Genomic DNA, 13,851 nt, shown 5'->3' with positions numbered 1-13,851 from the left:
TACTGTCATGAAACTACTTTTTCCTATGCAAACTTCTAATAAATTCTTCAATCAAACTTTAGTACAAAACAAATCCCCTTTTCCAGAAGGTAATAAACCAAAATGTCTGTTGTATCCAGTATCCTCCATGCATGGTTATATCACCAGAATGTCTATAGCCTACAGTTCCTAAATAAGTTTGATATGAGTAAAGAGCTCCCAGTATGTGATGTAACTAAGGGTGAGAAAAACAACAAAAACAGCAGCAAACAAAACCGAAATGTTTGCTTCTGTATTAAATCTGTTCAGCCCTGGATCCTTATCTAACGGTATCTCGCTGCTTATTTTATAAAATATGCACCATGGTTCTGTAACCGATTGTGATTTATTCACATAAATAGGTGCTTAAGCAGCATTGATGAATATATCTTTGCATCTTCGAAATGATGTTCATGTTCATTTACTTTTAAACAATGTCAGATCAAACAATGCTGACTTTAAAAATGAATGTCAAACAAAAGGGTACAAAGCAATATATTTAATGGCAGAATTTCACGAGACATATTTCACCTTACTACCATATTCTTAACTGGCATACCAGAGAAGTAGAAAGGGTCATTTTACAGTTCTTAAAACACAAACTGAGTGAGTAGTAAACTAGCATGGCATCGATATAATGTACACTGCTTCAAAACTATATAACAAAGTAAAATAAGTCACAAAAAAGAAGCACAGAACAATTTGAATGCCATGAGAATGGCAAAACCACAGCAATAGAATATGACTATGTAGGATTCAGTTTGCTCCAACTGTGACCGTTACTTTCTGGTAGCCTACTTCTGGATAATTAGAATGTTCACCTGTGATTGAGGGCATGACTATTACCACTGATGATGTCAATTAAATCAACTCAAATCATGGAGTGGTGATGATCAAAATAAACATCACAATAAAAAAAAACAGGGTGGTGTTCAATGTGAACTAGCTGAACAAAAAGTGAGCCACATATACAAAAAGAAAAATGACAAATCCCCACAAACTCGAATCCCATTTTGCCTCCCTGACCACATTCAAATAAAATACCTACATATACACGAAGAGTCTCCTTCCTGTTGGTCCATGTCAAGAAATGTATGAAATGGCATTTGATCGCCACGAAAACAAACTCCACCCAAAAGGATAATAACGGCAAGTATGTTCATTTCAATGACGTTGAAAGTTAAACCAGATTTTGTATGGGGACATTGAGTGTGTACTTAGTTCAAACACGGTAGCCGCACACTCCAACGCAGACAATCAATTGTTTTGATGGCTAGGCAATGTTCATGGCAGAAGGCATCCAAAAAGTTTGCATGAGGGGTGCCTGGTGGCGTAGCCCATTAGTATACAGACTATTATGCTCCTCATCAACGGTCATCTAGTCCTGCATGCTTCTACTCTCTACCCTTCTTGGTTTCCTCTCTCTACACAAGGGGTGTCAAAGGCAAAATTTGACTTCATGCAGGCCTAACCAGATTAAAATACAATTGTAGGTTTTGGTATCCTCATCCTTAACATTTAAGTCTTACTGTGTAACGTTCCCAAGTTATTTTTGATCTTTCAACGGTATATCTTTCTCGAACAATTTCACAAATGTGGCTTGACAACTTCTTTAAACACTATTAAACACTTCATTCACCATTAACCCATTTAGACCTGAGGCCAAAAATCCTAACCTAGGTTTTCAGAAAATCTTAATTTTTGTATAAAAGATATTCTTAAGAATTCCTGTTGCTATATACATAGCAACATCTAAAATGACACAGATACATTCCTAGGGATGGGTATCGTTCACCTTTGAATCGATACAATACCCTTTTCGATACCATTTTCGATACTTTTTATTTATTATTATTTGCCTTTTTCTATGGGCTATTTTACACACTAAAATAGGTTATTAAGCCAGTTATTCAGCCATTTTCATGAAAGAGCAGAGTATAGATGTTGGATAATCGTCATAATAATAAACATTATAGGCTATTGTCAGCTATTTTCCACAGTAACGAGTGTAGCCTACTAAAGCAGTCATTAAACTCTCAGTAGCCCACTGTTACAGATGCGACCGGCCAGGGGTGCGTTCAAGAGTATCGAAACGAGGTATCGTTCGTTTTTACGTGAACCGATACTCGATAGTATCGCCGTCATGCGATCGATACCATTAAAAGTATCGCAAACGATACCCATCCCTATACATTCCTGGTTTTAAAAGGTATAACAATGTATAGGCTTTTCCGGTCTTAATGGGTTAAACACATTTTATTCACGAGTCTGTCCCCAACTCTCGCTCCAAAATGTAGGCATACTGTAAGTATTTTAATGTTAACAAATAGTTTCGGAGAACTTGTTACATTTCTCTGGGGCGTTTCCGTGTAGATTAACACTGTAATGACTGGGACGTCGCCAGATGTGTTGCCAAAAAGACTTCCAACATTCTCAAAGAAATGTTACAGTATTAATGTAATACACCATTTGAAATTGAACAATATCTGACACCAAAGTAGGCTACAGAATAAATGTAGGCTACATAATTGCACCTACTTTTTATGAAGATAAAGAGTTGAAGCACACAGCTCCAAATACTTAAATAATTTGGGTGCACGGTTAAAAGAGCCCACCATGGCCCGGATAGCTAGGGTAGTGGTCCGGGCATCTAAGCTGCTAATGCAGCCTGACAGTGTGTCGCGGGTTGGACTCCTGATCCCTGCGACCTTTGCGGCGCTTCACTCCCTCGCTCTCCGTTTCCTGTCAGCCTACTGTAATCTCATCAACAAAGGCAAAAGCCAAAAACATATTTTAGAAAAAAGAAAAAGTCCACCAGCAATCAGTGGAAGGAAGGGCAAGAAACTAACATTTCACTTCTGTGAGTCTGATGATGGCCTCTTTAACAAGTTTTTTCACTCAATGAAATAGGAAACAATTCTGAAACTCACTTTTCAGCCATTATACCCATAACAGTTGTTCCCATGAGCGATACACACAGACTGCAAAGAAGAGAAATTAACTGGGTCACTTTGGGGGTTGAGTGGAGTAATATTAACTACTGATTATTGTTCACAACAACAAGCTGCGTGCTAGACTACAGTAGTGAGAGACGGCAGTGAGCAAAAGGCCTGAGATCAGCAGTCATAGCAGTCTTCTTCCCCAAATCTTGTATTGGACAGCTTAGCAGGCCGGATCTGGCCCACAGGCCACCAGTTTGACACCCCTGCTCTACACTAACCTGTAAGAAAGCATACAAATGCCTAAGAAACTTGTTTGCATCAGAGTAAGCGGCTACCTTTTTAAGTTTGACTAACTGTCTGTAGCAAGCACTCCCTCAATGCATGTGTGCAATACCTTACCACTGAATAGTACTTCGAGGACATGGCAAATACTGTGTGTGTGCATGAAAGTGTTGCCTTTGTCTATGCGTGCGTATGTATGTGTGTGCATGTGTGTGTGTCCTCATAACAGTTATATCTTGATGCGAAAGGCAGTGGCCTGGGAGCTTGAGGGCTCAGTAGTTGCAGTGGACTGGGTAGTGGATTTGAACAAAGCTTTAAGGATGGTCTGAGGGTCCACTTCTGGGCTGGGCTGAGAGGAAGCTCGCTGACCGTGAGGGCGAGACAAGGAAGGTGGCAGACCATTTTTCTTTGTACCGCTGCTTGAGCCTGGAGTGTCACTGAGCCTCCTGCAAGAGGGGATCAGGAAAAAATTAGAAGCCCACAAAATGTAAAAAAAAGTATAGACAGGGCTGCCCAAACTCTTTCAACACTACACTAACGTTTAACATAAAAAATAATCAATTTCTGAACATTGCCCGAACCCTAGAATAATTGGATCAAATGCCCATGGTCTTGTTTTGGGCCGCTGTGACTGTAAAGAGAATGTTTTGACCAGCTGTAGACAAACTGGAGGGATCAAGTGGCATAACAGTTGATATGCCTTTCAAAGCGCTTTAGAGAATCAAGACGGGGGACAGTAGACCAACAAAAAAAACATTATTTATAGGACAGTAAATAGACCACGGTCAGCACAGATCCTGAAAATGAATAGGTAGGTCTGTGAAACTAGAGTTAGCCTTCTCAGATACTAGCTGGTGACATCAGTGCTTTAAAACGGCAGAAATGTGAGAAACTCAATAATCAAGGTACCAACCAGTGTGTATATTATGGCAAACTAGCAAAATATAACATTTGATGCATCTCCTGCCATCAATGTGAACAATAATTGCGAGTGTCCCTTTAATTGGTCTTGCTATATTTGCTGCAGTGCCTTCGCCATAAATGGGTAAATGCAGAGGACAAATTCCACATCTCAACTACTAGAAGCACTGACTGCTATTAATATGGCACCTGGAGAGCAGTTAGGTGTTAAACAATTGGTAAAATAATACTTGGTTGACTGGAGTTGGCTCTATACTTGCATCGCTCTACACAAAGTATTTTTGCCAAAAATAGTTGCGATCCGTCATTGTAAATGTGCCATTGTTATTTTTTGTTAATGTTCCTCCAGAATAGGGATGCTAAGGTTCAAGTGATTTAATATCTTGCTTCAGGACACGTCACCATCAACTGGACAGGCCAAGGAGACCCCTTGCTGCGTCACAATGCCCCGAGTGGCCACAATGCACTGATACTTTATAATCATTGTAAATTGCTTGTTGACATTAATTTAAACTAAAACGTAAATTGATAGCTCACTTACAACAGTATAGGCTGATCTGAAGTGATGACATTTCCCTGAATGTGAAGGTTACACTTCATGGGCTGACCTGGTTGTGGAAAAAGAAAACAATGTTTCAATCGCACACAGGAGAAACGCCTAAGATCTGAAATATGAAATGTTACAGTCTCTTGTTTTATTATTATCACATATAGTTTGTAGCAACAATGATGCAAATATCTCGATTCAAATTTTGCAACCAGTGTCTGCAAGTGTGAGGCAATACTGTATGTGCCCTTGCTCCCAGCACCTACCATCCAGGCAACGGTTGTTGTATTTCCTGTAGGCATTTACTGCATCATCTTTGCGGACAAACACCACCTCGGCCACCCCCACCTTCACTAACCGTGCTCGTTTCAGGGCACCACACACACAGAACAATTCCTGTGGACAAACACAAAGAGAACACATTGAGTCATGAGCCAATTTTATTTAGGATCTTAACCATGACCCCAAATAATAACTTTATTTTCAAAGATATTCTCATTTATTTCAAATGACAATATCTCTTAGAAACACCATCACTTACTGCATACTTTTGTATGTTATTGGCCAAACCTGAGAGGCAGATTTTCCATTATTTGAGGGAAGAGAACCGGAAAGAGGGTAAAGTAGGGACATGGGAATGGCCTTGCCCAGGGGTGTTTTGCTCTGGGTGCTATAGAAGTAATCAGATAAATGTCATAAAGTACGGGGGAGCGGTGGAACGTGTTGTTTCGGAAATTAGTCCCAATATGTGCTCCCAACTTGGGATTGAAAACAGGGACAGACGTAGTCTGATTTCAGTATCAATCTGCTAGAGGTTGAGAGACTCAAACTGTTACGCTGAATGCTCCTTATGCTGTATAAAATTGATTTGGAATAAATCTACTATATTGAACTAAACTTCTACGACTCATGACCATAATTAGTAATGAATGGTTTTAAACCAGGGTTGACACACTCACCACTATGTCTTCCTCAGTGACACGAGGATGCAGGTTGTTAACCGTTATCTTCGTTCCCTCCAAAGGACTGGAAGCAGGCTAAAAATGATCCACAAAACATGGTTATGCACAATATGCAGGTAGACAAAAAATATTCCCATCTTGCACATGCTATCTATTCCAGTCCTGCCATGGCTGCCATCAGAAAATAGATTGCCTCAAACAACTTGTATCTCTTTGCGCTCTGCTGCCAACACATTCCTCTGGCAGTGACTTTATGTAGTATCATTTGAGGAAGGGGTAACCAGGAACCATCTGGGGTAAAGTTTACTCTGACTACTTAACACACAGGGTTCCTATCCCGACTAAAGTCGGGATTTCAAATCCAACTGCTGAGTGCTTTTCCCCACAACTGCAAATATAGATATCTCCATATATGGCCATAAAAAGGACACCAGACAGATACAAGCCATAAAAGGGGCACAGAGAGACAGCTGGTACTTTGATGGGTACAACTGGTATTACATAATGCTTTGCCATGCTTTCCAAATTTGCATTGTTCCCAACTTGCATCATTCCCGAGTAGGCCGGTGCCCAACGGGCACAGTTCTAGTTGTGTCATTAATGTAAAGTAGCTTCTCCTCTGATATTGTGCAAATTCCTGACCCATGACTTAAAAGCTGTAACTTTCTAACTTTGTTCTACCCTGGATTTTAACCAAGGTCTCCTGCTAAAGTTCTGAAATGGGGGACTTAAAGAGAGGAATGGAGTGAGACCATACGCCTCCAGTTGCTAACCTGTGGTGGAGTGGGTGGCGGCGCGCTGGTCACCGCTGGCGCTGGGGTCTGTTGGAGGGTCCTGGAGATGGGCTGCAAAGGCTCAGCAGGGGGGCGCAGGGGAGCTGCAGGGGGCCGGTAAGCTGCCGCACTAGTGTTGGGCCTGGTGGGGGCCACGGGCACAGGGGGACGGGGAGCTGTGTATGCATCGTTTTTAACCACCTTGGTGATGGGCGCTGACATGGAGAATGGTGAGCCTGGTGAGAATGGTGAGCCCAAGCGACCAGGCTGACAAAGACAGAAGGGGAGAAAAAACACATTAATTTTCATGTAAACAACAAGTGGTACAGTAAGACATTATGGCTAAAAGGATAACACAGGTCATGAAAACTTCAATAAATCAACACAAATAAAACTTCCTTTGCCTTTGTTCTGCCGATTTAATAAGCGCTGACAAGTCTCTGTCAATGAGAATTAGAGTTCTTAATAGGCCTGAAAATTAAGGCACGGCCCATCTGGGACGGCCCGACTAATTAGCGTACATTTTAGGCCCTATCCAGCCCGAAAACCTCGGGTCAGGTAGAGTTGGTTCAGGTAGAAAAGGTAGAGAACTCTAATGAGAATCTTAGGTTCAATGGATATTTGTACATGTAAGGAGTGTCATGTGCATAGGTACAGAATGTATGTATAAAAGACTACAATGACCATTGTGATGGCAAATTTTTTATTCTGCATAATTTATTTATAACCATGGAACTGTAAACATCAACCTTTTATGTGTATGCTATGCACCACATTTGTTTTGTGCAGCATACCATGTCAAGATGGGGTGCATCTCTCCATTCCGACATGTCTCCTTTCCGACATATACTCTTACCCTAACCTTAACCTCTATGGACGTGTTACCACGACAATAAGAAGTCACTGTCGGAGTGGCGACATGTCGGAATGGAGAGTCCCCCGTCAAGATAATCACAGGTGCTTACTGTGCATGCTAAAACACATCAAGGATTACTGAAGGGCAGTGTAACCCTGAATGTGTGCCAAAAAAGATTTAGCTAATAAATGAAAAGTCCTTTTCGTAGACACTTTCTTTTTTTGCCTTCTGTGGACTTGTGAGCCTAACAATTCATTTAAAATGTAAAACTAGAATTTCAATGACACCATCAGGTATGACTGAACACCCACTAAGTGGCAAAGCTCCCCTTCATGAAAGTATGTCAGTTAGGCCTGTGTGCCATAAGCTTACCCATGATGACTGCGGCATATTGTTACTGGTGGTGATCTTCATTTGTTTATTAGGTATGCCATCAGCCTCATCGGAGACAGACTAGAGGAGACAGAACGGTGCATTTAGAATTAAATCTTAAGGTATTATTACATTGGAGAAATACTTTGCATTGAAATGTAAAATGTTTTACTAAATGACATAGAAGTCAAAGATGATTAAAAAGACCTTTACCTGTGTTCCCATACGTATCCCACTAGACATCCCTACTGGCCGTTGCTGTAGAAAGATATTGATAACATATCAGAACATGATGGGCTTTGGAAAAAACCAAATGAACTGGAAATGTTCAACTCGATATTATACAATACATATTGACATCATCCTGACAACATTATCCAGTATGGCAAGTTAGTCAAAGACTGTTATAGAAGACAATCAATCTAATTGAAAACATCAATGAGCAAGCATTAATTAATTTCTGCAGTTGCACAAGGCCAATCATTCATCAGTCATGATCATTACCTGGATGGTCTTGGTGATTTTAAAGGGTGCTGCTGATGCAGCAGCAGTTGCCTGCGTCTGTGTCCCTCCGACACTTCTTTTGAGGCTTAGTCTGTCACGAGCATCCATCATCCTCTGTGGGGCAGCACCCAGCAGTGGTGCCCTTACATTCATAAGATTCATTCCTTGTGTATTGGGTGTAAACTGCCTGTTGTTCACATTAGCAAGGTTGTTGCTGGTCTGTATCTGTATGGGTGGCACATGCACCTGGCTCAGTAGGTGGTGTGTCATGGCTGGTTGTTGAATAGTCTGTGAGGGGACCCCAAACTGATTCTGGACATGTTTGCGCGAGTTGATCATCTGTCGTGCATCCTGCACCCCTCCTCCTGGTGCGCCGCCTCCTCTGCCACGGATTTTGAAGCGAGCATCTTTCTGAGCCAACTTCTCTCTGGCATCCTTCACTTGAAAACCTGCATGTAGCAGATGGAAAAAAAGAATGAATCCTTAAGAAATACATTTATCCTCCATAAGCTATGCTTTTTTTTAATAAAGCTCTGGCAGCATGTGGCTCAGAAGGTGGAGCACCTCCAGGCTTAGTGTCAAAGTGTCCTTGAGTAAGTCACTGATCCAAAACCACTCCGTGGGCGCTGCATTAATGTCGGCCACTAGGGTTGGGTTTATGAAGAAGAAAAAAAGAAAATGCAAAATAATCAATGCAATAATATCTTTTTGGCACCGTTTCGGTTTCAGTCCAGCTCTTTAATGTTGCAGCTTTCATTGTGGGCTCGCTGAGAGCAGGCACACGTATAGTATGTTCTCCCAAATCTTTATATGGTAAATGGTGCATTTATATAGCGCTTTATCCAATGCGCTTTACACATTCATACACCGATGGCGGAGGAAACCATGCAAGGAACCAACCTGCTCACCGGGAGCAACTAGTGGTTCAGAGTCTTGCTCAAGGACTCTTCTACATTAACTCAGGGGAAGCCCGGATTCAAACTGGGAACCCTGTGTGCTCTAATGATGGTTTCTCTACCCCTGAGCTATGCCGCAAGTAAGTTTATTCTCCTCAAAACTGGCCGACAGTACAAAGGCAGGGCCTTAAGCCAATGAGGGAGCAGTGTTCTTGGTGACATCACCACCAACACGTGTGACCTGATATATAAACCAGTAAGACTCCCTAATCGGGAGATAAGCGACCGTTGGTCGCTTATCTCCACAAATATCACAACCTCCACCTCTCACGTCATACGGGCAGCCATAGTTACACCTGGAATGTTGAATCTCCATATATGGAGATAACCTACGCATCACACAAAGTCTGACCTCACCAGCCCATACTTGGGCATGGACGACTTATATCTCCATATACGGAGATGGCCATATATGGAGATACGATGACATCACAGAGTCCACAGCTGATGATGTGGCGTGATGTCATACAATACACATGCCAAACTTTGCACACACACTCCTTGCCTGCCAATCCACAACCTCCACCTCTCACGTCATACGGGCAGCCATAGTTACACCTGGAATGTTGAATCTCCATATATGGAGATAACCTACGAATCACACAAAGTCTGACCTCACCAGCCCATACTTGGGCATGGAAGACTTATATCTCCATATACGGAGATGGCGATACGATGACATCACAGAGTCCACAGCTGATGATGTGGCGTGATGTCATACAATACACAAACAAGCCCTATATAAAGGGGCAATTCTCACCAGGGAAGAGAGCATTCCCCACTAGCTGAGTATCTTAAGATGGTTGGATGTGATGATAAGCTATAAGCTTAGTTGATCCTGGCGATAAGGTCTGAGTCGAGGAATGCTCTCTTCCCTGGTGAGAATTGCCCCTTTATATAGGGCTTGTTTGTGTATTGTATGACATCACGCCACATCATCAGCTGTGGACTCTGTGATGTCGCCACATCATCAGCTGTGGACTCTGTGATGTCATCGTATCTATGAGTTGGGGAAAAGTGTGACATGACGGACAGACTGACAGACAGCCGGTGGAGGTTTTGGTAGTAAATGCGACCTGACGGTCGCAATAACACCCACATGAAATTTGGTAGTTTTTGAAATATTTATTAACTTTAACCACCCAATGCATTTCCAATGGGAAATTAGTCTGGAGAGTCAGTATCTGAGGGATTGAATGTAAGAGTTTCAGAAGTAATGTTGGAGTGCCCGTTGGGCAGATCTTTATGCTCATATCTGGTGTTCCATGTTGGAGTGTCCCTTGAGTAGATCTTTATGTTTTTGAAGCGGTGAAAGCCGCTTCCAAGGAGTGGCTTTGTGTGTCCCATGTCCATATATGGTCATTTCAGTCCAGAATGAACAGGTTTTATCAAAAACAAAATGTGTGTCCCATGTCCATATATGGTCATTTCTCATTTCAGTCCAGAATAAACAGGTTTTATCTGTCCCGTACGTCCAGAATGTGTGTGTAGTGTCCGTCCCGGTCTGATGATTGGATATTAGGATTGGTCAAGCTTCACATGACAATTCGGCCCTCCAGATAAAATCCTTCATTCATTCAGAATATAAAGATTTTATAGATCACAGAGTTCATAACTCTAGAACACATAGAATAAAAGTTCACCGCATCACTTCGAACCGGGGTTTGATTTTTTTTTATCTGTTTGTGTGTTAATTGCAACCATCAGGTCACAGTTAGTATCAAAACCTCCACCAGCTGGTCACTGCTCCTACAGATTCTGCCCTAAAATCACGCAAAGCGGTACAAAGTATCTCTAAAGTCATGTCATCAACATGGTAAAATCACGCAAAGCGGTACAAAGTATCTCTAAAGTCATGTCATCAACATGGATCTGTCCACCCATTTCCCATATTCCCTCCTGATTGCCTACCATTGCCTTCTAAAGTTTGTGTATCCGACCTGATGGCGCTTATCTCCAATTAGGGAGTCTTACTGGTATTCCAAAATGGTACATCTGAAAGCGAACACTCCCGACTATTGTTTTGATTCACTCAACGTCATGCGTATGTGCAAGGTTTTAAGAAATGCATTTTTTGTATGTTTTGATATTGTAGCTCACGCATTGCACATATGTCAGTGAAATTCGATCTCCTTGTTTCCGACGGCTCATAGGAGTCGCCCTCTTTTGATTGCGCATTTTGCATAGTCGTTTGTGTTCAGTGAGTAGATCGAACAAGCTGTAATCTGCTGTAATACAATGTACTAGTAATAACATCATGCACATGCATGAGATGAGTAACCCTCCACACTGTGCACTGTGCAGTTGATTCCCAAGTCTGGCATTCCTCAGTTAGTAAACTAACATGTTAACATCTAAGTTAACGTTGCCATATAACTTAATAAATATACCACATGGATTTAGCGCCATCGACCAGTAAACACAATGTAGTCAACATAAGTTGCTTTTGCCAGCCCTCGATGTCATTCAAAATCAGTTTAAGCTTGTACAACAGACTGGACAAACAGTAGATTGATCCAGTCCCAGGGTAATCCTAATAAAGTCCTAATAAAATGTTGTTGATTTTGATAAATTGCAGCGTTAAATCCGTGTTTGATATAATATGGCTATGATTATATTCAGAATTTCGGATATTGGAATAATAAATAACTTAGTTTTAAATTGATTTCAGATCAGATACTGTAATGTATGCATTTCTGTGCCTACAGTACATATGCCCTACTATGTCACTACTCCTTGGAAAGTCAGAAACTCAGGATATTGACAAAGAAACAAAGTTCATGGCAATAATAATAATAGGAAAAAGATAATGCTAATGTGGCATAAATTTGGATGGAAGCAAAATAGAGATTGAGAATTACCAAGCGGGATTCCCTTCAAATGATTTATTTACGTTTTAAGTGACTTATGCTTGTGTCACACGGAAAGGAACGATTTACAACATGTTGCGATACCTCAGAGTTTCAGTGCCTAACAATGCCGTTCGATGAAATACACATAGCCAACAGAGGGGGATGGGAGCTTGCCGAGTGCCTGTATTAAGTTGCAGCCACACTGGAGAGGAGACCAGTCCCGCAGGACTTGCCGGACATCCTGGATTAAGTGCTGAACGTATTCATAGCGTAGCAAGATAATTAGTATGCATCCCGTGGACACCGTGATGGTTTGTTTAATGTGTCCATTTAAAAAATATATATGCATCAGAGAGGTAATGATATGAGCAATGAGCATCACTGTAGAAGGATAAATTAAGCAATTCCAAGTATAACTAAAACGTACTTGGCAAATACCTGAACCAACCAAATATATGTTTCTCACAACCAAACCATTCATACAAGTCAACAGGCTTTTCTGTACGACTCTGCATACCATGGTATCTGTACATCAGCGCTCTTGTGGCAATTGCACTGATTCATACCTGTTCCACCCCCAAGCCTCTGTCTGACATCAATGGGTCCAATCCTCTGCCGAGCATCAAATCCCCTCCCAGCCCCACCTCCACCCCTGCCAAACATTGTCCTTAGAGAGAGACAAAAAGCATACAGTGTTTATGATATTTACAATGAGAATTGTGGTTTCTTCCGAGTTCTGATATAAACATTATTATAAACTTGATATAAAACATTATTATAAACTTAGGGAAGTGTGCTGTTCAAATTTAATGGTGTATAATTTCGGAGAATAATAGAAGGCTTCATTTCCAAAACCTTGAAGGCATGATAAGGGTTTGTCATATCAAGACATGTGTATGCTAGGAACTACCGGGGTTTTGTAGGAAGCAAGCAAGAAAACATATCTTCAAAGTAAAAAAGAGAAGAAAAAAAAGATGAAAACAGAACGTAGCCAGGCAGTAGTTTTAAAAGGCTATGATATTAACTTCAACGTAAATACGGTATATCAATAATTAAGTATTATGACTCCTAAATCCTAATACTTAGCCATGTTTGCTCAACTGAGACTAATGGGCCTTTTGAGAAATCAATGAACATTTTTGCCATTCACGTCAGCACTATATTCTTGTCTGCAACCTCGTTAATTATGGTCAAATTAAGTTAAACACTTAAAAATGTAAAACCCCAGATGAGACGACCATCCCCCAACAAATACTTGTTACAAGAACAGTCATTTGAGTACATGTTGTTTATTTGCATTTGCTGCTAAATGGTTTACGACGTTGCCTTGTTGTGGACTGTAGCTGTTGCCAGGATAGATTACACGTTTCTTATATGTGTTTGTATATTCCTATATATTCAGCTTATGATTTTAGGAGAAGAGAGGAAGTAAACAAACAAACAGATGAATAACAGACTCGGTAATTTTCTAGAACGGAGACAGGCCTGTGGCCAAAGGGCTATCTAGCTAAGAGCTAACTTTAGCTTGGCTATCTATCGAGATTGCAACGCGAACAGCTGCCTTGCTACCGCTGGCTTGGTTGTTTTGGATACGTTCGACGGAAAAATATTACCACTAGACAAAAACATCGTTGAATAAAACTCGTATCAGCATGCTATAAGCTCTTTTACCTTTTAACCGGTGGTTTGGTGCTGTTAATGCCGCGCTGTCGGATCACTTCATCCAAGGAAATGTCTGCCATTTTTCATTCCTTGTTTTGTCTTGCGCCTGCGTTCTGAGTTACACCCAATTATATTTCGACGTACGACGGCGTCGTGCGCCAAAAATAGCCGATCTACAAACCCACAGCGCGTTGGACCCGCGAC

At 41.3% G+C, this 13,851-nt stretch overlaps 1 protein-coding gene across 1 annotated transcript; it reads right to left on the bottom strand.

Annotated features, from left to right (window-relative positions):
• Nucleotides 1-529: 529 nt before the first annotated feature.
• poldip3 (polymerase (DNA-directed), delta interacting protein 3) lies at nt 530-13,727 on the bottom strand (the record flags this gene model as incomplete). Its single annotated transcript, XM_080724707.1, has 10 exons — nt 530-3,688; nt 4,705-4,771; nt 4,977-5,106; nt 5,670-5,747; nt 6,446-6,712; nt 7,674-7,754; nt 7,887-7,931; nt 8,178-8,626; nt 12,552-12,652; nt 13,657-13,727. The coding sequence occupies 10 exons, from the start codon at nt 13,725-13,727 to the stop codon at nt 3,472-3,474; spliced, it is 1,506 nt and encodes a 501-aa protein (XP_080580833.1). The 3' UTR covers nt 530-3,471.
• Nucleotides 13,728-13,851: the final 124 nt, after the last annotated feature.

Source organism: Nannobrachium achirus (genome assembly GCF_963921795.1).
Source record: "Nannobrachium achirus genome assembly, chromosome: 4".
In the NCBI taxonomy this organism is placed as follows: domain Eukaryota; kingdom Metazoa; phylum Chordata; class Actinopteri; order Myctophiformes; family Myctophidae; genus Nannobrachium; species Nannobrachium achirus.
This window is presented reverse-complemented; position numbering and strand designations above follow the sequence as displayed.